The 25,565-nt window shown below is 41.2% G+C and overlaps 1 protein-coding gene across 1 annotated transcript in view; it reads right to left on the bottom strand.

Moving 5' to 3' along the window:
* Positions 1 to 1,619: 1,619 nt before the first annotated feature.
* Positions 1,620 to 25,565, bottom strand: part of si:zfos-2326c3.2 (mitogen-activated protein kinase kinase kinase kinase 4) — an 84,230-nt gene continuing 60,284 nt past the window's right edge. Inside the window, exons 18-31 of the mRNA XM_042340822.1 lie at positions 23,089 to 23,207; positions 20,855 to 20,949; positions 20,079 to 20,221; positions 17,821 to 17,920; positions 15,485 to 15,658; positions 14,558 to 14,684; positions 14,279 to 14,434; positions 12,378 to 12,521; positions 10,760 to 10,894; positions 10,224 to 10,324; positions 7,241 to 7,390; positions 5,003 to 5,162; positions 2,582 to 2,721; positions 1,620 to 1,931 (exon numbers count right to left, since the gene is read on the bottom strand). Of these exons, the coding sequence (XP_042196756.1) occupies positions 1,848 to 1,931; positions 2,582 to 2,721; positions 5,003 to 5,162; positions 7,241 to 7,390; positions 10,224 to 10,324; positions 10,760 to 10,894; positions 12,378 to 12,521; positions 14,279 to 14,434; positions 14,558 to 14,684; positions 15,485 to 15,658; positions 17,821 to 17,920; positions 20,079 to 20,221; positions 20,855 to 20,949; positions 23,089 to 23,207 (1,828 nt within the window). The 3' untranslated portion in view covers positions 1,620 to 1,847. The remainder of the gene's footprint in view (positions 1,932 to 2,581; positions 2,722 to 5,002; positions 5,163 to 7,240; positions 7,391 to 10,223; positions 10,325 to 10,759; positions 10,895 to 12,377; positions 12,522 to 14,278; positions 14,435 to 14,557; positions 14,685 to 15,484; positions 15,659 to 17,820; positions 17,921 to 20,078; positions 20,222 to 20,854; positions 20,950 to 23,088; positions 23,208 to 25,565) is intronic.

Genomic DNA, 25,565 nt, shown 5'->3' with positions numbered 1-25,565 from the left:
CCTACTGCATGAATCAGACATAACTATTTAAAATAAATTAAACATTCTTACAAGGGGAACTTTTGGGGCTGAATAAAATATTTTTTCTAGAAGCAGCAAAAAAAAAGATCAGTATTGACTCATCATCTACATCCCTATTGACCTCACTGGCACAGACCTGCTGTGTGTCCCTCGATCTCTCCTCTCCACTATCGGTGACGGTGCTTTCAGCCACTACGCCCCTAACCTATGGAACATCCTGCCTTAATCCCTCTGCCTCGTCCCTTGCTTTATCCATCTTTAAATCTAATCTCAACCGCACCTACAGTCACCTCCTCCTCGTCCTCCCCCTCCTCTCTTGCACGACATCAAACTTTGCCACTGTACAGCACTCTGAGACACTATCCGGTGTGAAGGGCACTATGTAAACGCAAGGTGTTTTGCTCTTGACTTAGACTTATCATCTGCTTTGCAATTTAGCAGACAGAATCGGTGATTTAAAACTTGCTTGTAGAAATTTGTGGATCTTACTTTCCTGTTAAATATGTAATCCCTGGGGTTCTGGGAGTACGGCACAAAGGGCCCCCAAATCAAAACAAAAACAACAGGATTCAAAACACTTTGGTTATAATGGAGAGGGAAATTCTGCAGTGTGCATACAACAACTTGCATTTATGTAGCGCCTTCTACACGGGTTGGCTCCTAGGAGCTCTTAAGTATATAAACGTATCCTCACTCAGAGTGTGGCTACATCTAAACCCCAAAAGGGATGCAGCAAATTTACAGCAGAATCTTTCTAACAGGCATCTGAATTTCTTTTAAAACTTTCCCTTGCAAAATCAAACAGCCTGGTTGCTCGGAGACCAACACAGCACCAACCCTTCCCTGCACCCACACACTTGTCAACATTAAACAAAATAAAATGTCAAGAGATATTGTGTAGGTTTCTCGGGAATAATTTGTCTAAAACGTCAACCAGTGGTGACAACATTTCACCAAAAAGCCAATTCTCGTTAGTTTCCTCTGAAGTTGACGCCTTTTGAAGAATACTAAAAGGGGAGCGAATTTTTTTTAAGATTTATTTGTGTCGATGGCGAATTTTCGCACTGTCTCCTAAAAAAAAAGATTTTCAGAAGCACCACGGTTAAACCCTTTCCACCTGTCTGACTGTCCTCTGTGACGTTGAGCACCTTTAATACAGGGGAGTTTTCAAAGAAGCTAAATTCGAACGGAAATTCCGACATTCGGAAAGGAGAGAAAAACGATCCGTTGAGAACGACCGACAGACCTTCAAGATCACCCGGTGGCCAGCTAGTCGCGGTGGCAAGAATCTGTGGAGAGCTATGCGAAAAAAAAGATTGACATCCACTCAAAATACAGTACATTATACTTATAGTAATAGTGCTACGGACATGAACCCCTCTTTAAAATATACAAAAATGGGGAAGAGTTTTTTTTGTAAATCGTCAATTTTAGAGCATTTATAACCTGTAAAGTATTGACTGTGCAAAAAAACATTGACCACATACATTTGTGCAAACAGCTGGCATTAGAGAGCTACTGTTTTACTTAACAGTACAGTTAGATTTTTCTATATGCTACAACAACTTTAGTTAATATATATATTATATATAAAGGTAGAAATACAGTAACCAGTTTTAGTTTTGACAGAAAGTGCTCTGTCCAACTGTGCCATCTGCTGTATTCAGAAGTTCAGCCATTGTCTGACATTGCCATGAATTTCCGTGAAGAGTTTATAGCTATGGGATGGAATTATTTTTGTATCTGGAGATGATCGCGTCATTGTAACTCCACGTCTGGCGAGTGTTTTCAAGAATTCATTGCTCCGACACGAGGAGCCTGCACGTCTACCAGTTAAGGAGACAGGGACGGCCGAGTGTCATGAAATAAATCTGGTTGCTCCCGCCAGACTGGGATGAAGCAAAAAACACCTGCAACAGAAGGGGAAACGTATTGGAAATAAAATTGGGAAAACTGCCAACAAACATTCATCAACGCTGTATATATCATCCACAATACATACAGTCAATTCACTTTACAGTGTATACTGTAAAGCGCTTTGACATGTCTCGAAGACCTGATAAGGCGCTATATCAAATGCAAGGATTATTATTATATTTAGTACATTGAGTCACACAGGATTACATAGAGCGTTACAGCATACAAACAGGCCATTTGGCCATCTAGTCCGTGCAGGTGATTATACTCAATTGAGCCTATGCTGCTCCACTATACATCTCTATTCCCTTTTCGTAAACATATTGAATAGGGTTCTGCTGTGCTTACATCTGTTCGTTAGAATATAATCCCAATTTTTACAGAATTAATTGAATTGTCAAAATTAAACACAAAGTCACAGACTGCTCAACCAATTACTTTGAGGTAAAACGTCCAGAATATTTATAATATAAAGTTACCCTGTCTCCTGTTAAGATAAAGCAGAAATAGAAGAGAACATTTTGAGTCTACACTGGAGACCCTTAGGGCACCTCCAGTAAAATGCTAAGGTCTTATTAAAAGCATAAGCAAGCCCCAGTGTCTTTGATCGTTATCAACACACCTTGATTTGGGGGAAATTTACCTTGTCATTTCTTTCACACAAGAATTTCAGCCGTTGTGCCTTCTTGTGCATAAACACACCGTCGAGATGTCCAGTTTCCACAGAGCGTAACTCAATTGCCTTCTCTCCCCAGCCCATTATTTGATTTGATTGGATGTATGCTAGAAAATCAAAAAAAAGGGAATTGGCAAAATTATAGTTTATAGCATATGGCAGGTTCCACAGAGTTCTTAGTTGAACAGATAAGCTCAGAGATTGTGCTTCAGTGAATATGGTTTGCGATTCAATGATTGCTGCTGCCTTCGTGTCATCTGACTGCAACAAACCCACGCTTCCACATCGACTACTATAGCTTAACTGAAGAAGGCACTTCATAAAGCAACATTGTGATGCAGAGCTGGGATAATTATTTCATGTTAGGTGATAAATATAAAAATATACAGTCAATTCACTTTACAGTATATTCGGTGAAGCGCTTTGAGACATCTCAAAGACGTGATAAGACTCTATATCAAATGCAAGGACTATAATCCACTCCAGCAAGCAAAACCTTTACTATACAATGACACGTCTCGAGAAAGTGTTAAAGTGCTACGTTGAATGCAAGGATTATTATTATTCTAAATGATGGTGCAATAATGGATGAATTTCACAGTGAAATGCAGCAGATGTACTCTTTGTGGTTTCAATGCCTATTTTAATTTCCCTGGAGTCTTTGCTTTTCACTCTCAATACCGATTAATGAGCAAGTCACAAAGGCGTAACTAAAGAAAAATTAATGTGACATTGTATTATTATATTTTGGGTCATTATATGGCCCAGATCTGTCAATCCTCAAATCTCTGTTTGTAGAAAGGTTCAAAGAGCTCACTTTCGTACCAGTGATTCTCACTATATTTAGAGTTGGCCAGGATCAATAACAATGAAAATTATATCTCTCTGTGAATCTATCTCACACTGATTTACTATCTTCCAATAACGAGATACAGTAGTGGGCCATAATTAGCAAACAGATGGAAATTGTACATGTCAGTGTGTATCTAGTTCATGATTTCAAATCAACATAATAATCCTTGCATTTGATTGAGCGCCGTATAACATAATTGAGCAACATTACTTTTTAGGAAGTAGAAATTGCTTTTATCAACTAAAGTGGTAAAAGCACTGCCTTGTTCATCAGTGCATGTACTGACAAGAAGATTCAATATGTGGTCTGTACGGAATTAATTTATTTCAACCAGGACAATAGCTGGGGTGCTGCCACAGGACCTTTTACAGCATCACTGAGAGATAGGATGGGGCAACAGATCAGTCAGTATTTCCGCTTCTGATATTTTATCGAGTCCTGCTGGAAAAGGATGCACGCACAACGGATTCAGGTCTATTCCCTCCGCACCCTGGTGACGCTTAGTAACTGGGTCACATATTAAGAATGGCCATTTGGGAAAGGTGTCAGAGGGCTGGCTGGCCCATATAAGCCATCAACCGAGAAGAGGGGGAAATGAGCAACAAAGCCTTTCGCCTACACTTAAGCTCACAAGATGCAAAATGGTGCCAGTTCTAGCTCCTTGGTGTAGGCGAAGCTGACTTTATATTTATAATGGAGCATTTACATCTTTCCTGAGGAGTATAAGGTAAGAGCTAAAAAAAAAGGCAGATAATAATAATCCTTGCATTTGATATAGCGCTTTTCACGTCTTCTAGACGTCTCAAAGCACTTCACAGAATATACTGTAAAGTGAATTGACTATATATTTTGTGGGCGAAACGAGGCAGCCAATTGCGCACAGCAGCATCCCACAAACAGTCGTGGATTGAAGTGAACAATTTTTTATTATTGTTTTTTTTCTTGACGGATTATTATCAGACGTGCGGAGTAAGGAAACTTGCCCAAGGTTTCGCCCTGCTGGGAATCGAACCCAGGTCTCTCACTTGTGAGGCAAGTGCTCTAACCACTGAGCTACAGAGATTCCACGAATAACAGACGAATAAAACAGCTGACTCGACACTTACACAAAAGAGTAAATAAGCAAATTAATTAAAGTAATATTAGTTAATTAATACGTGATGAACAAGCAAAGTCAGGGTTCTTTAACCATGATACTGTGGATACCAATCCTCAATACATGCCTTACTTGTGTTACCAAACATGGAAAACCCTATTCTGACCAACAAGTGGGATTGCCATACAAATTCGGGATTATTAACACATTTATTATTATTTTGCCTCAGAAGATGGAAGCACATGTTCCAAAGAATTTTTGATAAATGTTCTTAACATTCTAGGACCCCGTTGACGAGACACCTTTAGCATGGGTTTATACAGCTCTCGTTATACTTTGGGAAAATGTCAGTTTCTGGATGAGTCACCCATGGAGTTCATAAACAAGACAAATGATTGCACCTTCATCATTGTGAACATGTCAGAACCAATGTACATACCAATAGACGTGGGCATCTCTCCCCACTGCAATACCGTCTCCTTTGTGATCCGACCATAGGTGTTTATATAGACTCCTTCATCCTCATAGCAGATGAGCAGCTCCATGCCGTTTGTGTTGGGAAGGATGATAATGGCATGGGGGTGAACGTTGCTGTGAATCTGAACAAAAGTTCAATGTGAAAGCATTACTAAAAATGAGCATTCAAGTCAGGAATTACTTTGCACCAAACATGCGTGATGTCTCTCGTGCTATACTTATCCCTCACATAGAACATAACAGTATCACATCATTTTAGGCATCAGTATTAGCACGACTTGCAATCTCTTACTTGAATTACAAAACACAATCTCACAGTGAATCAGACCGTAGGAAAGCCTCGATATTTCTACTTGCCAGGCTATGCATATTCAGGCTGACGACTGAAGCCCATTTCTCTGCAACTACAATCCGTAACACCAGCACAGGCATCCAGAGGCGGAGAGCAATTTTCATGCGCTGCCTTGTTATTCTCATGAGGTAGTTGTAACGTAGACAGGAGAGTGTCTGACTTTCAATCTGTGAGCTGCAAACTAGACTGAGCACCAACGGGAAGCCAGCTTCATAAGGGCTTGTTTCCCTTCAGGTGATCCCCAAAATAAAATAGCCTCTCGCTGGAACAGCCCACTCCAGCAGCATGCTATTTAACATCCAAGACACCGAGGGGGTTCTTTATTTTTAGCTTTCCGTGCCTTGTGCAGCGACCAGCTCACAAAGCTGGGGACTGGGGAGGGTGGAGCAACTCATCACTCTTCCTTAGCTCTCTGTGCTGGTGAACATGTGTGTGCGCGTGTGTGTGTGTGCCTGATGCACTTAGAAAATGTTAACCATTTCATGGAACTTAAAAGGGTTTCCTTCTTCAGTCTGGCAACATACGCCAGCCATTCACTCAGACATCAGAGCACATTTCTCTCACAGCTGCTTTTTGTGACAAAGGCGACATGTTCAACCTGGCACAGTGTCCCTTTACATTTTGTGCACACTGATGATGTGCAGGTTCGAGTGGGGAAATCCCATTAACTACATATATCGCTAAAGTGCGCTAAAGCTACAGCACATTGAGTTCAATAACATGACTGAACTCTTCCCTTACGAAGAATTCCTACAGCATTTTGCTCTCATGTGAAGGCTTACTCTACAAATGAATATTTTATTGCCTCTCTGTATCAACGTATTTTTCGGCAAATTCAATCCAATGTCAATAGCTTCCCAATCGCAATACTATTTAATGTCAATACCTAAACTGCAAACTGTTGAGTTATTTTTCAGTGTGAAAAAACAATTGCTCTTTGCTGTACTTGAGTGAACGCATGGCACTTATTTTACTGAAGACACTTTAACGCAACAGGTTCAAAGTAGCTAAATAAAGTACAAATATTTTAGATTTACATTGTTATATAAGCAATCAGGAGACCTTTTTAAACTGAATAATGGGCTTGTTTGTTTCAAAGGCAGGGCACTCAAACTGCACATAATAGGCCAGACATAGCCTTAGCGGTAATGTTTTTGTAACTTCTTTCAACTTCTAACTTCTTTCATTCAACAACAACAAATTGTGAAGCTCTTTGAAACGTCTTTGACATGAGAAGGACATCCCAAGGCAGCCAACTCAATATTAAGATTTACAGTAGCCTCTTCACACAGATTAGCATTCGTAATCCTGGCAGGATGCAAACTAGTATTAGCTTTGTGAGCAGGAAGCCCACATCGTTTCAACACCTTCTACTAAATGGCACCACTTCATTTTCTACACATCAGTTGGCTATTCAGGTGTGAAAGCTGTCGGCAGTCAAGCCCTATCCTGCTCAATCCCAATGCCCATTCAGGCGTGATTTCCAGGAAATCACTCAGGAACAGTACCATGCTGGTGTTCTCCTCCTTACCATGGGTCACTGAGCCCCAATTGTAGGGCTTTAACCACTGCTCCCTCTGAGATCAATTATCTTAGCACATCTAGAAATTAAACCTTCAATCTTGTGCTCTGCACGCAGACCTTGGTTGTAAAGACACTTTAAATAGTACAGAATAGAATGCGTAACATCTTATTGCAAAATGCTTCAGAATTCTACATGACCTCCGTTCACTGAATAACCCATGTGGAGTACCATCACTATGCTGCAAGGAGTAAAGAACCAGCACACCTCTGTCACTTCAAGCCCCACTGCCAGGTCAGAACAATGGAAATGGGGTCAATGCTTACATGAGTTGGCAGGTAGATGTCATAAACTGTTCCAGAATCAACATCGATTGCATGGAAACCAGAAACAGATCCATAGATCACTTTCAGCCTCTGACCCTCTTCAACAGTCAGGTCCACTGACAGTGGTTTATTTGATAGACATGAAAAAGACTGCAAGAAAAAAAAGAATAGGATGAGTAAGCACCACGGTAATATCTTGAGATTCTAAGAACCAATAACATCTAAAAGATTGTAGCACATTTTGGCATCTGAGAATTGTGAGGGGATTATTTAAAAGGCCTCAAACTTTCTCTGAGAAATAAGGCAGTTTCATTCTTAATTGTTTCCTCCACCCGAACAACCAAAATAATCTTCTCTTCTTTTATGGGTCACTCCAGGCCGTAGGGAGACCAACAATCCGAGCTGGCCCACATCCTCCGCTCCTCTGTCATGGCTGAGAGGAAGGATGCAAAGATGGTCGATTGGGGTTGACTCAGTTTCTGGCATTTCCTTTCTCCTCATCTTGGAGCACTTCATGTCTATTCAGAGCCTCCCTCAAACGATTGACAGAATATTGCTGGGAGTGAATCCACAGACTACCACTGTATAATACAGAGCTTTGGTATAGCATTAATAATAGTAATTATAATAATCCTTGCATTTGATATCGTGCTTTTCATATCTTCTAGACGTTTCAAAGAGCTTCCCTGTAAAGGGAATTGACTGTATATTTGTGGGCGAAACGCGGCAGCCAATTGCACATAGCAGTGTCCCACAAACAGTCGTGGATTGAAAATGCCAAATTTATTATTGTTTTTGTTTTTTTGGAGGGATTATTATTAGATGTGTGGAGTAAGGAAACTTGCCCAAGGTTTCGCCATTGCGCACCTCGTCCAATTTGAATCCTGGAGATTAGAATGACACTCCAGTGCAGTACTGAGAAGCTCTGCTCTCTGAAAGGAACCGCCCTTTAGATGAGACATTAAACCGAAGAGATGATTTGTGTAGTTTAGATGGATGTTAAAGATCCCAAGGCATTATCTCGAAAAAGTGTTCTCCCATGCTTTCCTCCCTCTCCAAACACACCAATAATAATATCCTTGCATTTGATATAGCGCTTTTCAAATACAGATCATATTTGCTCATTCTTCTCTTTGCCTATTGTGGATGTTACTGATGCAGATCAGTTGTAGTATTTATGTATAGGTCTGACACTTCTGACTCAGCGTGAAGCACTTTAAGATGTTTTTTGATACAATAAGGCATTATGCTGAATACAGGCACAGTGTCAATAAAAAACAACTCTGAACAGAAAATTTGGGTCCCGTACAGCATAAAAGCCATACGTACAAGCAAAGCAAATAATTCTCAAACCACGTGAGAATTCCTTCTTGACCCATTTTGCTTTTCAATGACTTTTGGAGCAAGTTTTAAAGCAAAAAGTAGAAATTGCTAAACAAATATCCAAAAGGCATGCTTGGTTCTAAATGATTCAAACAGATGCATTAATATTTCAATGGTAACGCCTTTAAATGCGTATGCCCTGCAGTTTGCTCCAACAATTTCATCATCCGGTGAACCATTCTTGATTCATCTAAGCTCGGCCCTCTGGTGAATTATTTCTCAGTGAAGAAGGCTGACAAGTAAACCTCCAAACGGTGACTACTAAGCTGCAGCCCTTAGTTTTAGGATACTTTTCACTCTGTGTTGAGATTAATGATACAGGCATATTAGGCAGAGCTGTACCCGTTTCTCAAAACAAATAATTTATGGGTGTAAGTTACTTCTAAACTTAAGATGTGAACCACTTGCTCATCTCAGAAACAGCCGAGGTTCTGAGGGTTTTCAGCGTCCTTGTGTTCTGGTCCCTGATCATTTGGAAATATCCTTTCCACTCATGAGATGAAGATGTTACAAGACTTTTTGCAAAGTAATAATAATAATCCTAATAATCCTTGCATTTGATATATAATCCTTTTACAATTCTTTACAAAGTCAATCCACAGTGTCAAGTGAGGGTGTGCTGCATATGTACAAACTGCTGAACAAATGCCTTGCAATCCAGACAGAGCTTTCAATTATACATCTTCCTAACACCACGTTAGGTTCCCAATGCACATCTACCCGCAAGAATGGTATCTAAAAGGAAATGGAAATAAAACATTTCCATTTAAAGAACAGTAATAAAAAGTATAAAATACTAATACTTCTATTGTGTTCAATTGCAAGCAATGACTTGGTAAACAGAACTCTCTGCTTCTCGTGTGCATGTTCCTATTGATTTAATTTGTACCATTTTAAATTTACTTTGCTATAACATGACTATTGTTTTAAAGAGTTCAAGGTGACTTCTTTGTCTTCATGGTCTGCTCCACTTTTTTGGACAGCATGCATCAGTGTTAACCTAAAAAAGCAGGCAATTAATAGACCTTGAAAATGGAACGCTTCAAAGCTGTTATTTTCCACCATCCCTGGGAACTAAAACTGTAACACAGAGGGACAGAGAGGCACTGAGTGCTGAAGAAATAGGTCACAAACACACGTCAGGCCAAAGAAATATGCAAAGATGGAATGGACATCATAATGATGATCGCCTACAAAATACACAGTCACTACACGTTCACAGTAAAATCCTGTGAACAGCTTTGAGACATCTCGTTGATGTCATAAGGTACAATACCAAAATGCAAGGATTACTATTACATTATTACAACCATAACAATCCTGTGTTTCTATATTATTGCCTATATCGGTATAACGTCTCAAAGCTTTTCATAGGTAATTGTTGTAAAATATAAGTGAATGTTTACCTGCAGGGAAGTGGGGCAGACAAATTGTGAACACAATGCCACATAAATCAATTTAATAATCATTGGCCAGGACACACAGTGTCCTAGTGAAGCGTTGTTAACTTTCAGCCGACTAGTCTTTCAATCCTCTGAAAAGGTAAACGTTCAATTCCTCACAGTTGACTTGCGTGCGATTCGCCCACTGATGATCTTACCTTAAATGCCATAAACTTGTGGTACGGCTTTGGCGCCCAAGCATAGACTTCGACAGAGGACTTCAGAGCAGTCACTAAGAATTTTATTCTCTCATACTTGACTGTTGAAGAACAACAAAAGATCAAGTTACTGCAGCATTTCTACGTAGAACTTCAATATTTATCTGATATCAAAACGCCACGTGGAATTCAATCAACCGGCAGGACAATTTTTTTTACAACACACCCTGGCTGAGCGCAGACTCACTTAGAGTCTGGGTTTTCTGTGGATCGGCAGAAAACAAACCAACAATTTGCTTTGCGGCATTTTATCCAACTTTTCAGGCCTTTTCCATGGCTGATCAATGGCCCAAAGCAAAGCCCACAATCGTATACCTGATCATAATCAATGGAAAGAGATTCTGGGTTGCAAATATCGCATTTTAGACACCCCATTACCCATGTGGGTGAACAGGGTGAAGCAAGCTGAAACCTGCTTCAAGAATAGGCAAGACACCAATGCTAAAGCTATGTTACACAGAGCAAGTAGAACTTACCAACTTTGTAGTGAACACAACCTTCAAGTTCTCCGACTGAAACCCATCCTTGCTTTTTCTCTACTTCGGGGTCGTTGTGCAAGACCTTGTTTCTAAGCCATGACAAATAGTAAACTCTCAACTTATTCTTCTTTCCTGTGGGACAGCACAGTAGGATCATTAATACTGGCATGCTGAGACTTCTATACAGCTAGAGCTTTCACCTTGCATTACATGCTGCTTACATGGAGACTGCAAAACGGTCACACTTAATACAGAGAGTAATAAGATGACACTGAGCAGCTGCCAGTTGAGTTCATTACTGAAACACTTGCCTGAATCATTTGGTTTATTCACGCGGAGATCAATATAGGATGGTGTTCAGTTGGTTAATGTGAGCTCTTTACTAACTTATCTCATGTACATGTCCTGCAGTTTATAATAAATAGCGATCCTTGCATTCGATCTCAGAAGGATATGTCAAAGTATTTCACTGGATCGATTGCAAAGTGTTATTAGTAGATTGTTGTTAATGAACACGGCAGCCAATTTTAGCACAGCCATGTCCCACAAGCAGCTATGAAGTGAATGATCAATCGTATCTGAGGGATTGTTGGTCAAGATACCGGGAGAAACTCTCTTTAGTTTATCACTATTTACTTGCAAATTGGCATCTGATCTCTTAATGAGAACACAATAGCAAAGAGAAGCCCAGTTGTCTAAAATCAGATACAAAGCTTCAAATGACAACAATCAATCCAGCCAAATAAGTCCCACCATTTGTCAGGAATGCCTTTAGGTTTACCTACTTTGTGTTGGTTAATTCCATTGCTCACTTTTAATTCTAATACTAGGTGCTGTTATCAAATTTTCCAGAAATCATCACTAGATGAAATGAATGCCCCCTCCTCCCCACCTTCTCTGTGCAACCACACAGTAAGCCTCGTGATTTAGATGCTACTCTAGGAACATTAGCAGAGAGACTGATAGATTAGTCACTCACTGGCATATTCATGCAAAGCAGAGCCACTGTATCAAAGTGAAGTAGCTAACAATCACAGTGTTGAGATCCAAGGAAAGGAACACTTTGAGATGTGTGGTTTAAGCGCTCTGAGATGCTACCTGGCGTGGAAGGTGCTACATAAGTGCAAGTTGTTGTATTGGTGGTGGATAGAATTGGAAATTGCCATCAACATTATCAAAGTAATAAATATAATGCTATTGTTAATAATCAGCAAAAGATGACCTTAATATTGGCAATGCTTTACGCAGAGCAAAAAGGCATAGACTACTCATGGATTCATGGAACAAAGCATCCATTAGCACTGCTTCAGAATGAATCCTAAAAATAGCCTTGTCTTGGACTATTGGTGCAAAAAACAAGGAAGTCCCACTTCTCTCCTGAAGGTGATGATTCTTTCTGAAGGATGGTTTCATCGTACCATTTTAACCTGCACGTACAGTGAATGCAATGCTGTTGCTGTGGGTTTACAGCACCACCAACTGGTCAGAATGTAACAACAGCAGATGTGTTGAAAACCACACTAGGTTTTGCCATAATGTCTGGACATAAACTCTGCCAGAACAATTATAAGAGTTATATTTCCTGCCTTGCCGCACGTTTCAAATATTTTCCAACCTGATATGGTGATCAGTACATTCAGTCCCTCCAGCACATCCATTTGTTGGAAACGTCTTCGACTGATCAGGGAATACACTTTGCCTTGTCCACTCCTGTCCAGTAACCACAGCCCATTCTCTGTACCCACCAGCAGATTGACACCTGGAGGTATGAAATGAATCAATGGTAATGGCTGAAGATGACACCATATTTTCCTATACATTTGAAAGAGTAATAATTGTGCAAGCTTGCGCAGGGACAGAATAATCAGATTCAATCTACGTAATTGTTGATCCTTCCATTCTAGGTGCTTAAGAACAACGCGTTTGTCACAGGTTACCATACGATTGTGATATCAAGACGGGAATTAGACAGGTACTTGTCTAGACAGGAGTGGGACTAATTGGGTAGCTCTTCCAAAGAGCCGGAACAGGCACGATGGGCCGAATGGCCTCCTTCTGTGCTGTAATATTCTATGATTCTATGATTGGTTTGGATGAAGAAGGCCCTTCTGCCCAACTGATCTCATTCTTCCAGTACACCCACCCTATCATTCCCAGCCACCACCCTATCACAGCGTCAAGCTGCTGTTTAAACGTCAGTTGCCTGAAGCAGTCATAACACATACACACAAATATGCCTGGTCTGTTGCTTAATTAACTTTGGCATTCGGGATGTTCAATTGGTATTAAAATAGCATTCGTCAGACAAAAGTGATTTGCCTCCACAGTGTACATTTGCAGTGACATAGAATTGGCCAGCTTGTGGAGGCACTGAGCAGGCCTGGAAGTACTGAGAATGTTGCATTGTGCTCACATCTTATAGAAAATCTTGCACAAAGTAACTGAGATACACATGTTTAAGAATTGTGTCCTCCTTGATACAACGTATGCTGTCTGGTTGGGTACGGGTTTAAGATATTGTAATACTACTGAATGTAAATGGTGATGTAGCTTTGTCTTTGCGAAGTACTGAGAAGCATTATCATGGATGTTTTGATTAAAGCTCAACAGACATGAAGGCAATTATGCATGACTACACAGCCATAGACTGTGGAATTCTCTTAGTCATTGGCACTTATTTTTTCCCCTTGGACTATTGCCTTATAAGTGGTACATTTACACCACACTTAGCTTTATTGCTGGCAGCAGTCCTCAGCTCAGTGGGAAAGTAAATGAGACAGTGCTGTGTTATTGGATTTGCACCAGAAGAGACAGTGCTCGTCAGTGTCTTTACTGGCAGTGATGTCTCTGTCTGTAACATGATGCATTTGCTGCAGAGGCTGAGATGATCAAATATTTGGGGGTGGGGTTGGGTTCAAGTACTCAGGCCCATCGTACAGGCCAGCGAAGGACAATTTTCTCTGACTCCTCTAGCCAACACCCACGTAGACAACATTGGGAGCAATTGTGGACGTTCGGTAAATTGGAGAAGGAGATTAACGTGTGCTTGCTGCTGAAGATCAGTTAATTTAGACAAGGGAGAACAATCCCCCCCTCTCTCTCCCACGTGAACTTGAAACACCTATGTGGGCCAATTTCTACAGATTGGAGAACCCCATCCTGCAAGATCAATGCAGAATCCAAGTGAGTTATTTTATACGTGAGGGCTAGTGACCACAAACTTTTGACCATGTCCCTGTGAAGGGGTGTGAATGTTACATCGGCTCTCGTCCCATCAAAATTTCTTGCACAATAAAAATTCTGTTGACGTTTCACCATCATGTACGGAAACAACATGAGAATCCCACTTGACCGAGGCAGTGCTTACACTACGGAAAAGAGAGGGAAACATTCACCCATTCATTACGGAGAGAATACAACTGGAACACCAGCGGATATCAGTGCACACAATGGCATTCATAATGTGGGAAATAATCTGCCCACAGGTACGAAAAACCCGAAGAACGTTTTCCTTACCCCATAGAGCTGCACAAAGTATCTCGGAATTGAATTTCTTCTTGTACTTGCGGATTTCTGGAGTATCGCTTTGCGGTCGTATATTTGTTGGATTGACATTTACGACGGATCCTTTTCTTGCGCTCTCTCTCCTAAAAGGCTCGGATTTACTGCCCGCTGAACGTGGAGAAATGAATAAAAAGAAAACGTTACAGCAAAAGATTGCTTCGATGACAATCAAACCTCTCACAACCCCCCCACCCCCAAGGGGATTCGACCGTTCATTTCTAAGTTACTTACGAGAACTAGATCCCGCGGAAGGACTTGAAGGGGAGATTTGCAGGAGCCTGGGATCGATGAATGGTGTGAAAGAAGAAGAGGAAGATGAGGAACTGGATTTAAGATGTGGGTTTTCAGCTGAGATGCTCTGAAAACAAGAGCAAGTGACATTTGAAAGGAATGTTCTTGCAAAATGAACAAGGACAATTCTATTTGTACTCTGATACTCCACACATCCACGGTCACACAGAATCAATACACTTGTAATGTCACTGGGCAGTTGTAAGCTCAGCCAGAATCAGAAGGCAGCTTGCTCTGAATATCCCTTTGATTGATTCTGACTGACAGTGGTAAATGTCCCCAAATAATAATAATAATATCAATAATAATCCTTGCATTTGATATAGCGAGTTATCACACCATTGAGACGTCACAGAATGTACAGCAAAGTGAATTGACTGTGTATTTTGTGAGCGAATCTCAAGAAAGTAATTTTCTTTTTACAACCTTTTTTTTAAGGCAAGGGAGGTGGGACGCGGGTTGTCATGCACTGGATTGCCCCGGTGATCCGTAAGCATGTTGTGGAGTAATAAAAGCAAAGGGAGTGTTATGAAAAGAGCAACGCTATTGTTAATACAAAACAGGTAGCATTGTTGGACATGAGTGACAATCAGAGAATAAAAGCTGCTGTAATAACTTCCCTGCAACTGGCCAGTGGAACTTTCACTATCTATCACACCGGAACATCTGACCTTCGGTTTCTCTCTTAAACCTGGTGCTGACAGGTAAACATTACACAGATAGTAATTCTCAGATCTCTGAGGCCTTTCCACACAAAGCTGGTACACAATGGTTGGGGAAGGGGGCTTGTTATTCTGCAGTGTTGCAAACGCAAGAAACCACTTGCTGAGCGTTGTAAGTATATCTTGCTTTCGTAAAAAAACATGCCTGGTTAGTAGTTGTAGTCTCGTTGTGTGGTGACTCAGGGGTCTGCCCAGATCCCTGCTGATTGACTGAAGGGTTAGCAGCATGGCTCTGCTGAATGAGGTCTGGCAGGAGATGGATGCAACTGGTGACACCAGCATTTCCTTGCTGTCTGCTACAATTTGGCCCTGCTATGTTCTGTTCGGAAACAATACATATCGTTAGGCCGAAATATCAGTGCCGGTTGACTTCCAAATCTATTCCGTTAGTTAACCACCAAGCGAGAAGCAGAGTTATGGCTGGCAATATGGAGGAATGATGGGGAACAAGCTATATCTTTTCCAAAAAAGAGCAAATTTTATTTGCAAAAAGCACCAATGGAATAACCATGCGTACTCCAGCTTTAGTTTAGCATCAAACATAAACCAAGAGAAAACCTTTCCTTTGAAATAGCAACAGCAGACAAGTCCCTTTATGTCCACTTGAATCGCAAGGCTAAATTAATATAAAGCATAAACACTTAAATAAGAGTGAACATAATTCTAAACAGGGCAGAGTTCTCCTAAGTTATTGTAGTATTGTGTTTGAATGGACTTTGGATTTGAAAATGGTCGACTCCATCGCCAGAGCCCCATTAAAACAACCAATTATCAAAAATTCCAAGTAAGATTGATGTCATTATCTTTATTTCTGGTTTGGTTTTATTTTTGCAGCCGAGTGATGGAAGCGAGGAGGCGTTGGGTGGGGTCTGGCTGGAACTAGTCATTAGTCTGACAGTAACTGGCTGAATTATTAAATGGCTGCAGTCTGTCTTAATAACCTGCGCATATTATTTCAGTTTCCTGACACTGAAGCTCGAGCCTCTGATAATGACACCAATGCTCAATGCTAAAAAAAGAAACATTCAAACAAAATTGACAGAAACGAACAAAAAAAATGTAATCGTAATGCTTTGTATGTGTTGGCAACCAAAGATAATCAAAGATCCACTGATAGCGAGACTCCGATTGTAGTAAAAGGTCAAAACTATTCAGCCTGAGGATGTGTTGCTGTGGCAACATGTTCGGTAACTGGATGAACGAAATGGTTTCACATTTAAAACATTTGACTGGGGAAGGAAGGGAATTGCAGGGGAGGGGAAAGCAAGGGAGGGCATGGGGATAAAGAATCTGGGTGGTACAATGGATTACCACACATTCTTTTTATCTCTGGCGTCTAGATATGAATCCACCACACACAAAGGAAGATGGCAGTTTCCTATGTGCCAGCACTTAAGGATCCTTACTGGAATGAGCTTTGGTCTGAGACCACAATAATAATCCTTGCATTGATAGAGCGCCTTATCAGGTCTTCTAGACGTCTCAAAGGCCTTCACGGAATATGCTGTAAAGTGAATTGACTGTGTGTTTTGTGGGCGAAACCATCACCACAATACAGCCACAGTGTGGCACCCTTGCTCACGGCACACAAGCAAGACTGGTGTGGGAAAAGGAAAAAAACATGCACAAGCCCAGTAAAGGCATTCTTCCCAGTATGATTGATATTAGGGAAAGCTGCTGAAGCAAGAAGGACCTTTTCACTATAATCAACAATGTAGGAATACTTTGACAAGATTTCACATCTGTTTTTTTTTAGAAACTTGTGATTCCCTCGTGGGTCACTATGTGGTCAAGGTAGGTACACGCTAGTGAGCGCAAAGACATTAGACGCTGCCGTCTGACTGAGCTAATCTGCTCAGCGAGGCTCACTGCTGCCTTCAATAGTTCTGTGAGGAACAGGTGAAAAACAACTCTTTAGTTGGGTTTTGGATCACGTAGAAACAACAGGCGTTCCTTCTCAAAAATGATAAACTGTGTACGAAAGAGAGAGAGGGAGAGAGAGAAAGAAAGAGGTATAATACTTATAATAATATAAGTATAGTATAATAAGTATTTTAATAATATAATACAGCAGAAAGCCGATACGAGCTGACTGTTACTTTGTGTCTGGGTATGGAAACCATTGCGCTTCTTTCACTTACAATGCCATCTAGTGACACTGGCCATATTACAGTTACAATTTATCTGATGTTGTTTCACGAGTTCACAAGATCGGTTCGGATGAATGAAGGCCTTTTGACCTCATCCCTCCAGAATCCCACTCTATCGTCTTCCCCTCACAGCATCAAGCTGTTTTCTTTTTTATTTCAAAAACAAATCCAGTGTCCCAGCCTCAACTACCCTTCTTGGCAACTTGTTCCAGTTGTTAACTACTCTCTGGGTAAAGAAATAAAGAAATCACAAGAGATGTTTGAATGAACCCGTGACCAAAATTTCCTCTCGTTTTTTTTCTTTACTCGACACAGCAAGATAAGTTAATACCTTTTGTTCGTTAAAAGTGCTGTGCGGCTGAAGTTCGATGCCATCAGGAACAATGGTGCCGTCACAGTCTGTCTCTCCACTGCTCAGCTTGGCTGGCTGCCTGTTGGGGAAGGAAGAAAGAAAAAGCAAAGTACAGTACTGTGAAAATAAACTGGAGGAAGTCGGTGTTTCCCTTGGTGAAACACTGATAAAGAGTTAGGGAATACAATGGTTCGAGCTCTTTGTTAAGATTTGTTTATGTTGTAGTGCACAAGATGCAATGAATGGAATTCAGAACGGAGCGGCCTGTGACCTCTCTTGAGTGAGAGTGCTGAATTGTTGCTTCCTTTAGAACAGTCCTGGGTTGAGCTGCCTTCTCTTTACCAGGAGGAATGTAGAACCCCTGCAATCACAGACCCTCAGAAGCTTATTGCTAACTACCGAAGATCCCACCAGGTGGTGTTTATAATAATGCTTGCGTTTGATATCGCACCTTATCATTTCATCAAGGCGTCGCAAAGCCATGGGACATACTGTAACGAGGTATGACTGTGTGTATTTTATATCTTCTACCTTTTGGGCAACTGCCTTTATTAGGGTCCTCTATATCTTGCAACATTTTGCATTGCATCTCCGGCCAGGAAGGGGTGGTGGGAGTGGGGAAACCTTGTTTGATTACCCTCTCCCCAAATCAGGGCAGCTCAGGCCAATTGTACAATCGCAATGAGGCCCCCGCTCAGATCGTCGAACTGCAGCTATGCAGTCTGCATGTCTGAGGCCAGAAAATCCACCTGGTCTTAGCGTGTAAGGCCATTTTACCTTAAAATATAAGATTGTGCAGAACAGCGGCATACGCTTCAATTCATTCCTAATTTTTAAAGCCAATTTTCTCCTCAAAAAAGCCCTTGGAAAAAAAGACTTCAAAATCAAGAGCTAACTTTAGAATTGTTCAAAATTGTTCAAGCTCTGTAATGCTGTTGGAAAGGTTTAAGTCTTAATCAAGGGAGAATTTGTCCCTGCTGCTTTTACGCACTAGGTATTCAGCGAGGCTCCAATATTTTTTTATTCCTTTTTTTATGCTGTATATTATATCAAAGCTGAGGGCAAAATGTCATGTTTTGCTTCAGTAATTTTGACATCAGCAGTTTGCTATCTTAACATTTCCCGCTGCTGCTGTGGCTGCAAAAGGTAAATTAGAAGTGAAATTTGTATACTAGTGTATAAGAAGCTCACGCTTAAAGGATTTGTTTTAAGTTTTAATACTAAAGAGTCCAGCGCACCATTAGTGACTCCTCAGGGACTCAATAAATCTCTGGGCTGAGGGGATTTTATAAAATATTTATGAAAACCACAAATATAACCTATCATAAAAATATTAGATCCATGTCATTACCCTTACAAGAGGAAAACAAATTCTGATGTAAAAATCGAGACAAATGGGAACTTTAATGTTTTACTGTTAAAAGGTCACTAAAGCTCTTGCTAATGGGCATAAACTATGGAATCCACTGTAGATGACAGCGGTAAAAAAAAAACAAGTGACATCTTTCACCAGCATAGCAACATGAGCCAATTTGGCTGTGCGTACCAGTGTACGTAGCACTGAGCTCCTGGGGAATTATATTAAATAATCCTTGCATTTAGTATTAGGGATCCATTACTGTGAGCACAAACTGGAGTCTTGAATTTATAACCCTATGTGACTCAAAGGCAAGAATGCTTCCAACTGAGCCAAGCACCATTTGTGCAAGAGTCTCTGTAGAGTTGCTCACTTGGGCACTGTGGATTTACACACTGTTGCGTTAAACAGTGCACAGAAGGAGAAACATATTGAGGTAAGAGAATGCTCGATTTGAATAGCACATGGAGAAAGGAGACTGCTGGATGGAACAGCAAACAGATAGGGAAGACAGCATGAAGGAGTTCTGTATGTGTGTGGTGGGGGAAAGAGAAACATCAGGGAAAAATTCAAGGAATGAAAAGGAGAAAATAAATAGAAATAGTAATAACGAGGTTCCTGGAAGGGCCGACAATGCAGTACATTGTCCAAAAAAAACTGGAAATTGACTGCATGAAAGGGAATTATTAGTGCAGAAAAATACGTGACAAAAATCATTCAACGTTCATCCCTTCTGAAGGGTGAATAACTCAAGAGCTGTACATTTTGTACATTGTGACAGTGACAGATGCCAGAAGCTTGTTAACAGTAAAGGAGTAGAGAGCGGGGAGAAAGTTGCTGTAGTTTCATTATATAAGTTTAGCTTAGTTACTGGGCTGACCTGGCTTGTAGAGGCTCCGCGACATCAGAGCTCGAGTCATCGTCTTCATCCGTACTCCCAACTTCGTCACTGGAGGAAGAGTACTCTGTCGACTTGACAAAAGGACTGTTGCTAACTTTTCCTTTGGTTGACGTAGCCACATTCTGAATAAGTGGAACGAAAAGCACCATCAGCAACAACAACATGCAATTATACAGCACTCTTCGCATGGGTAGCATCCCATAGCCTTACACTTTAGCCTTCAGCTGGGGGGGCATCTTATTAACCCTATATGCCCTTGAAACAAATACTTCCTGGTGTCCATATCAAGACTGGGAATATTTATTCTGCTCATCCTGCAATCAACAATTGGCTGAATGTGACGCAGAGAACCCTGCTGGTCAAGATGTGAGAGCTTCTGTCTCGACTAATTCAGAAAAGGAATTGGGGTGGACTATTCTTATCTGACTCTTGGATACAGCTGCCACGTTGATACATATTTGAGCTGCATAAAGACTCAGAATATCTAAAAATCAAGAATATAATAATAAATCCTTGCATTTGATACAGCTTCACAGGATATACTGTAAAGTGAATTGACTATATTTTGTGGGCCAATTGCGCCCAGCAGTGTCCCACAAACAGTCGTGGATTGAGTGGCCAATTTATTATTTGTTCTTTTTNGAAGGAATGATACGATTATCTCACAAATAATACTCTGCATTAAACGGTTTGCGTGGGTTGAGATTAAACACAAATGCACGCAAGAGTTAAAAGTGCTCTACAAAGCGACTTACAGTGTGACTCCGAGGTGAATGCACATTCCTTTTCTCTTCAAAGGCCTTTGAGCTGAGTTGCTTGTGATTTTGGATGGGTGCACTGGAAAAAGGAGCTGCAAGGGAAAAACAGATGAGCTTCCGTCCGTGCGAGCTTTCACCTCTCAAGACAGCAGGGGGAAGAGGCGAAATCCATTCCTTTCAACGGAAAGATCAAAGCCGACTTAAACAATACCGTGTTAACGTGGTGCGAACACATGCTTTGGTCCAGTTGATTTTATATGAAGTGGATGTTCATACATCTGACCATGATTAAATGTGTCTGAATATTTAATGATACACAAAGTCAATAGCTGCCACACTCAAACAAAGTAGGCTGAAAGTAGAAAGGCACGTGTGGGCTGAAATCGCAGTCGACGTTAATGGGTAAATGTGTTGACAATGTCGGGCACTCACAGTATTTTCTCTACAGTCATTACAGCATCCTCATAGTCGCTACATGTGATGACATTTCTGCCCTTAGAAAATTTGAAGGTATTAAAAGTTTCACAAGGGCAACATCAGCGAAATGAGATCACGATAGGTAACTCCAGTGTGAATCTCTCACGCCGCCAAGGAACAGTGAGCCGCATGATATTCGGTATTGAGATGTCCCTAATTTGCAAAGATGCAATTTATGAAAGGTAGATTGATGGAAGTAGCAGTTTTAAAGGATAATAAGGACTGACTGATACTGTGGAAAGAAGGGGCGACCTCATTTCCTGTTGTATGGCTACTTGTGACCTGGAAATGATTCATATTTCCTGCTCTGGATCGTTCTCGTCAGAGGTTAAGTGAGCTGTTTTGTCCATGTGCAATCAATTGCCTGGGCAGAGCTCTGGCAGCAAACTCCAGATGCCAGGTAATTGTGTGCCTTATAAAGAACCAGCTGTGTCACCGGCAGTTCAGTAACATTAATAATAGTTATTGCAAAGTTCCTGTCCAGGCAGCTTTTATGTGGCCAGAATTTAAGGGAAAATGAATCAGTTTAGACTGCTTACAATTTTGTTGGGCGAGAGTTTAACTCTTTAGCTATCTTTAAATCCCACCTTAAGAGGTGGCTCCTTCGACCGCATCATTGGTTACCGCCCCCTCCCTTTCCCCCTCGCTCAACGTCCATCTCCGCCACTGAGCAGCGCTCCGAGACGCTATCCTGCGTGAAGGACACTATGCAAATGCAAGTTGCTGTTTTCGTCATTGAGTGAATCCATGTCTTGGAAGCATAACCTGAGCCTCCCTAGATGGCACAAGAGGTAGGATTGGTGGGTCACTGATTTTTAGAAGCCACTGGAGTGTAAAGAAAGACCAGAGAGCAAATACATGGCCATGATATCTTTTGGCTTCGCTATTGCCACTTTCCTCCTCTTTCCCCCTTTTCAGAATTAAGACCCACAGTGGTTTTTCACCGACATGTCCTGAGCTAAACCCCTGAATCAGCTGTCAGCTCTATACAAACTCCCGTCTCTGTGGGTTGACTGTTTCTGTGCATTTGCCTCTTGTGTCCTCTGGCACTGAAATTGCAACTATAAAACTATTCAATTGTTAAAGTGGCATGAAACACTGGACCATCACGCCCACACCACTGAAATAATTCCCCAATTTAAATAGAAATAAAATCAATTTGAAGTGTTGTCTATATTTTATGTACCCCTTTTCTTGTTTTTTTTCCTCTGTCCTTTGCGTAAACATAAGGTTTTTCTGGTATGAGTTTTTTTTAAGCAGAACCCTGCCCACCCTGCTTACCTAAAGCCCGAAAAGTATTTAGGCACAGGTTGGCAACAGCTGGGTGTCTGACACATGCAGAAACCCATCACCATGCTTAAGAGTATCCAAACTCAAGGGAGTTCCATGTATCTATTTGCCCCCAAGTGATCAGTACGCTCCTTTGAAGTCCCGTCGATGAGCCAGACCGGCTAGTCTGTCATCAGCTATGCATTGGGAGTGTTTTAATTTTCTCACAGGTTATGACTGAGTTATTGTGTTTGATGAAAGTAATCTTGAGAATTTGTTAGATCGAAAGTAAACATGTTCTTTGGATGCATGACCACAATCCCCAAGGCAGTAATTAACAATCCCAGCCTGAGAGTGCAATTTTTTTTTCTGTTTCCCGAGCACCACAAACCTCTCCCATCCTTGGCTTCAAACTACATGACAACTGAAATGTCTGATTGATTTCTTCTCAAAAGAAATGGGCAGCCATAGTCCCCGGGGCTCACCTGATGCAGTCTGAGGAGAACTTTGCCCAGAAGTGGGTGAGCTGTTGCGGGGGGAATTGCCTTTCACTTGTTTGCCGACAGGACTCTCCACCCTCTCCCATAGGGGCTGCAGCTCAAAACTACAGAGAGAGAGATAAGAAAACACACAAATGGTTTAGAGTCAGTAAATCACAACCAGAGAAACTTCAAACGTGGTCAGGGAGGCTTCGATATAAAAAGGGAGCTATTTTGTCCAGTTGTAAACTCACTTGGAAAAAAGCACACAGGCTTTTTATTGTTGAGAACTATAATCATGAAATATTTGAGCTCAGTCTGATTCATGGAGGAAACGGATCTGCTCACCAATGTTCTCTACAATATAATCATTTATTTACTGGGAAGTGGAGTGACTCTGTGTTTTGCATGTGAGTACAGCAGCCCGTTTGCATGCAGCAATGTTCCACAAACGGCCACGGAGTGAATGACTATTTTTATTTTGGCGGGTGGGATTGGTAACCAGGGCAATGGGAGAAACTCCTTTCTCTTTTCGAGTAGTGCCATGGGATCCTTAATATCTACCCGGACAGTCACCTCAGTTTGATGTCTCATCCGAAGGATGGCAGCAATGACAATGCAGCACATCCCCAGCACTGGAATGGAATAATCAACCCTGTATTCACGGCTGTTAACGTCAGAGTTACAAAGGAGTTTAAACTTGATCCAAAATGGTCCTTGCCGGAGGAGAATTCTTTATTACAATCTGTGATGAACAAAGGAGAAGAGAGCAGCAAAGGCCTGTGTTATTTCAGAGTGTATTGTAGGGAGACCATGTGCCACAAGGCACATAGCTTCTTCCTGTCTGAGGAAAGTCTTGTGATACTTCATGTGCTGAGTCGTTTGCAAGACGATGTCCCGTGTGTGGTGTGTCGGGACGAGGCGGAAGTGGAGAAACACATGAGCGCAGCTGTGTTCCCGACCACAACAGAACGAAATGGGGGTCGTTATGTAACAGCCTGGATGTGTCATATCAAATTGGACCATTGTAAAATATTGTAGTTTTCACTCCAGTGAAGAAGCAGAGGAGAGAGGAGAGAGAAAAATGATAAAAGGCAATGGGATAGATGAAGGGGTAATTTTTTTGCGATGTTGTCATGTGTTCGCTAAGATCCAAGTACTAGTTTACACTAATGGTCCATTTAGCCACCTTATGGGATATTTAACACGTTGAATGGTGCCTGGCTGAGCACGGATCTGCCTATAAAGCAGTTCTCACATACATCTGGGTACCAATCGATGTGTTGAAGTGGTAAGGGAGGCTTTGTATAGCTGTGGGTTTGTATTCTGTGTTAAGCACCGGAGCGATAAAAATATCGAAGGAACAGGGAAAAAATTGGAAAATGGAAATGATCATAAAGAGGCAACTTAGAAAACTAGCAATTCTGTGCACACATCAATGTTCTCACCAATCCTAGCATGCAGGCTGCTGTAACTATCACATCAAATCTGTTCCGAAACATCGGGTTTTCACCCAACTTATTATTAAAATGCCCACAAACAAAAAAACAAGGAAACATTTAAAACCAGCACTGTACACTAGATGTCACCCTCGCTATTCAAAGGCGAGGATTCAATATCAACGGCAGAAAAAAGGCTGTCCTCGGTTTATAGCATGTCCCTCAACAAAGTAATCATCTGTATGTTAACAAGCCCTCACTGAGCCGGTAATGACACCGCCATAGGCACCATCCCTGTTGTGCGTTGTCTCAAAATGTTCTGTTAAACCTACGGCGTATGATTGAACAGACTCGACAATGAAACTGGGGACAAAGTTGCTGAAAACAACGAGGTGATAGTTGAGCGGTTTAATCAGCCTGAAATCCCCTTGCACCAGATTGAAGCTCGCAGCTTACTCACACAGTGTAGCTGTTAATAGGTGGTTGATGAGAAAATTACGAGGTAGCAGGCCAGGCTAAAAAAAAATCACTAACAGTGCAGCCTTTTATACTGAGGACACAGCGACGGAAAAAAACGTCGCCTGTTAACAAAAAGGAGAGGGGGCGGTGGGAGAAAGTGTTATCAAGCCTATTTTTATAAATATACATTTTAAGAAAATCACCTTAATACAATGAGCACGGAAACCATGTGTCATATGATGAGAGGCCTTTTTTAATCAATTTAAAATTTTTTAATAAATCAAGATTGGGCAACAAAATATAAGCATTCAGAACATCCTTCTGACGTGAAAGATGCTTTATCAAATGCAATGATTATTATTATTATTATTATTGAACTGATCGCTTTACCAATTTATACTTCAAGAGCACTTTACTCCGAATTTCATTAACAACGCGCGGAACTGAACAACTGATAAGTTTTCCTTTCTGGTAAATATGACTGGGAATTTCCTGCGATTATACTAAAACTTCAAAAAAGATTTGCCAAAGATCACCACATTTTACACAACTTCCAAACAAAACAACATTACTGGTGACCATGAG

The sequence above is a fragment of the Callorhinchus milii genome, unplaced genomic scaffold (assembly GCF_018977255.1).
Source record: "Callorhinchus milii isolate IMCB2004 unplaced genomic scaffold, IMCB_Cmil_1.0 Scaffold15, whole genome shotgun sequence".
Classification (NCBI taxonomy): Eukaryota; Metazoa; Chordata; class Chondrichthyes; order Chimaeriformes; family Callorhinchidae; genus Callorhinchus; species Callorhinchus milii.
This window is presented reverse-complemented; position numbering and strand designations above follow the sequence as displayed.